This window comes from Penaeus vannamei, chromosome 4 (assembly GCF_042767895.1).
Source record: "Penaeus vannamei isolate JL-2024 chromosome 4, ASM4276789v1, whole genome shotgun sequence".
NCBI lineage: Eukaryota > Metazoa > Arthropoda > Malacostraca > Decapoda > Penaeidae > Penaeus > Penaeus vannamei.
The window spans coordinates 17,271,425-17,273,924 of record NC_091552.1 but is presented as its reverse complement, the minus strand read 5'-3'; the positions used below and the strand labels follow the sequence as shown (position 1 = coordinate 17,273,924).

General features: G+C 25.0%; 1 protein-coding gene across 3 annotated transcripts in view; it reads right to left on the bottom strand.

Annotated features, from left to right (window-relative positions):
• LOC113802528 (all-trans-retinol 13,14-reductase) overlaps positions 1-2,500 on the bottom strand; it is a 22,588-nt gene that overhangs the window by 19,105 nt on the left and 983 nt on the right. For 2 of the 3 annotated variants that reach the window (XM_027353136.2, XM_070120805.1), the window contains exon 2: positions 98-280. In XM_027353136.2, the coding sequence (XP_027208937.1) occupies positions 98-275 (178 nt within the window). In that variant the 5' untranslated portion in view covers positions 276-280. Of the gene's footprint in view, positions 1-97; positions 281-410; positions 536-2,500 lie in introns of those variants that run through there. The other variant, XM_027353134.2, reaches the window with a different exon arrangement.

The window sequence follows — 2,500 nt, the reverse complement described above, 5'->3', positions numbered from 1 at the left end:
TTTGTGAACATTTGCTAGGCAATGAAAGAAATATTCTTTCAAAAGGTAAATTTTACCCTAAAATCAAACGAAAAACATTATTTCCTTATTAGCGCACCTTGCTTGAGGACAGCATCTCGTTTCTTCTGGTCAGTGACTTTCGGCTTTACTGGTGTCCTTATTGGTTCCTTGAATGGATTCTCAGATGGAGATTTTGCGGTGAAGTACAGGACTGCCTTGATCACCACACCCACAATGGCGATCAGTGCCAAAACAGGTAGTGATAAAATACCCATTTTGTCTGAAAAAGTCATATAAATATAATAGCCAGTGAACAAGTACTAAGCATCTTGGTTTTTTATTACCTACTAAAAGTATCAAAAAAATATCAAAGAAAATACCTGATAACCAGTTTCACCAATATCCCTCACCTGTTAACCCACAAGATGCAGTTCTGACACTAAAAGATACCTACAGACTAATCAGAATATACAGTAAAAACAGATACTATACTTTGACCTTGGACTTGGTAGCTATCAATACCTATCAGGAGAAGAACCAAAGATAAAATTCTGATAACGCATGGAATATAGCAAATTTTTTCAAAACTAATGAAAAAATATGAATAGTGCTTTGTCAGTGACTGACTTGTTTTTTTAACCTTTGATGTTGCTTTGTCATGTTGATCTTATGTCCTGATAACTGTCACAAAAACATACATAATATCTCTCTTCTCTCAAACCATCAAAACTATAAAATCAATAAAAGCCTGAAGTATCAAAGCGTAAAAATGTTCACACCCAAAGCATTACCTCCAAAACTGAAGGAAGGTATATGTATATTTTTATAAGTAGGTGGGAATGTTTTGGTGTGTGTGTGTGTGTGTGTGTGTGTGTGTGTGTGTGTGTGTGTGTGTGTGTGTGTGTGTGTGTGTGTGTGTGTGTGTGTGTGTGTGTGTGTGTGTGTGTGTGTGTGTGTGTGTGTGTGTGTGTGTGTGTGTGTGTGTGTGTGTGTGTGTGCGTGTGTGTGTGTGTCTGTAAAATATAGGATACCTAACCACTACCATTATGCCCTTACAAGGTAAAGTTCAATTAAATACCAAGGCATATCTTCAGATACAGCTAATCTTTTTGCCATGAGTAGCAAGGTGTTCTATATGAAAATAAATAAACTTTAAATTAATCAAATGAAAACAACAAACAATAATAACATTATTACTATTACTAATATTAACAGTAACAATTAAAAATAACAATAACAATAACAATAACAATTACAATAACAATGCCAAAATTCAATCAATCATAAAATCAACCAAATAAAAATAACAATAAAGATAATAATAAAATGATGATAATAATAACAATATTAACAACAACAATGACAATAATAATAATAATAATAATAATAACAAAAATAAAGATGATAACAATAATATCAATAATAATAATAACAACAAATACTGCAACAACAACAATAATAAAAAATAACAGAATTAATATTAAAAATACAATAATATCAATTGTACAATAAAAGTAACAATACTAAGAATAACTATAATAACAATTTACTATAATAAATATAATAATAACCATACGAACAGTACTGATAACAACAACAAAAGTTAATTATTACAAGAGTAATATTAATAATAACAATATAAAATATAAAAAACAATGAAATAATAATCATAATGATAATGAACACTGCTGGCAAAAATAATGATAATGATAATAATGATAATAATGATATTAATAATGGTTATAATAATCATCATCATTATTATAATGTTAGTAATAACAAAAAACAATAACAATAATGATAATAATAATAATAAAATAATAATAATAATAATAATAATAATAACAATAATAATAATATTAATGACATTAATGATAACGGTAATGATGATGATGATGAAGATTGTAATAATACTAATATTAATAACAATAACAATAACAATAATAGTAATAATAATAATGGTAACAACAACAACAATAATAATAATAATAATAATATTAATAATAACAATAATAATAATAGCAATAATAATAATAATAATAACAATCATGATAATAACAATGCTCACAACAATAATAATAATAACAAAATCATAATCATAATAATAATATCACTATTATTAATAAAACTATCATTATCATAAATAATAATAGCAATAATAATAATACCGATAATAACAATAATGATCATAACAACATAAATAACAACAATAATAATGACAATGAGAAAAAAAACAATAACAAAATTATTACTATTATCATTAATAACAATACTACAAATCATAATAATGATGAAGATAATGATAACAATAACAATAATAATAATGAAAATAATAATATTAATAATACTATTAACAATAATAACAATATTAATAACAATAACGACAAAAACAATAATAATAATAATAATAAAATAACAATATCATTAATAATAATCAATAACAACAATAATTACAGCAGTAATAAAATCAATAATGACAGTAATAATATTCAAAGTTACA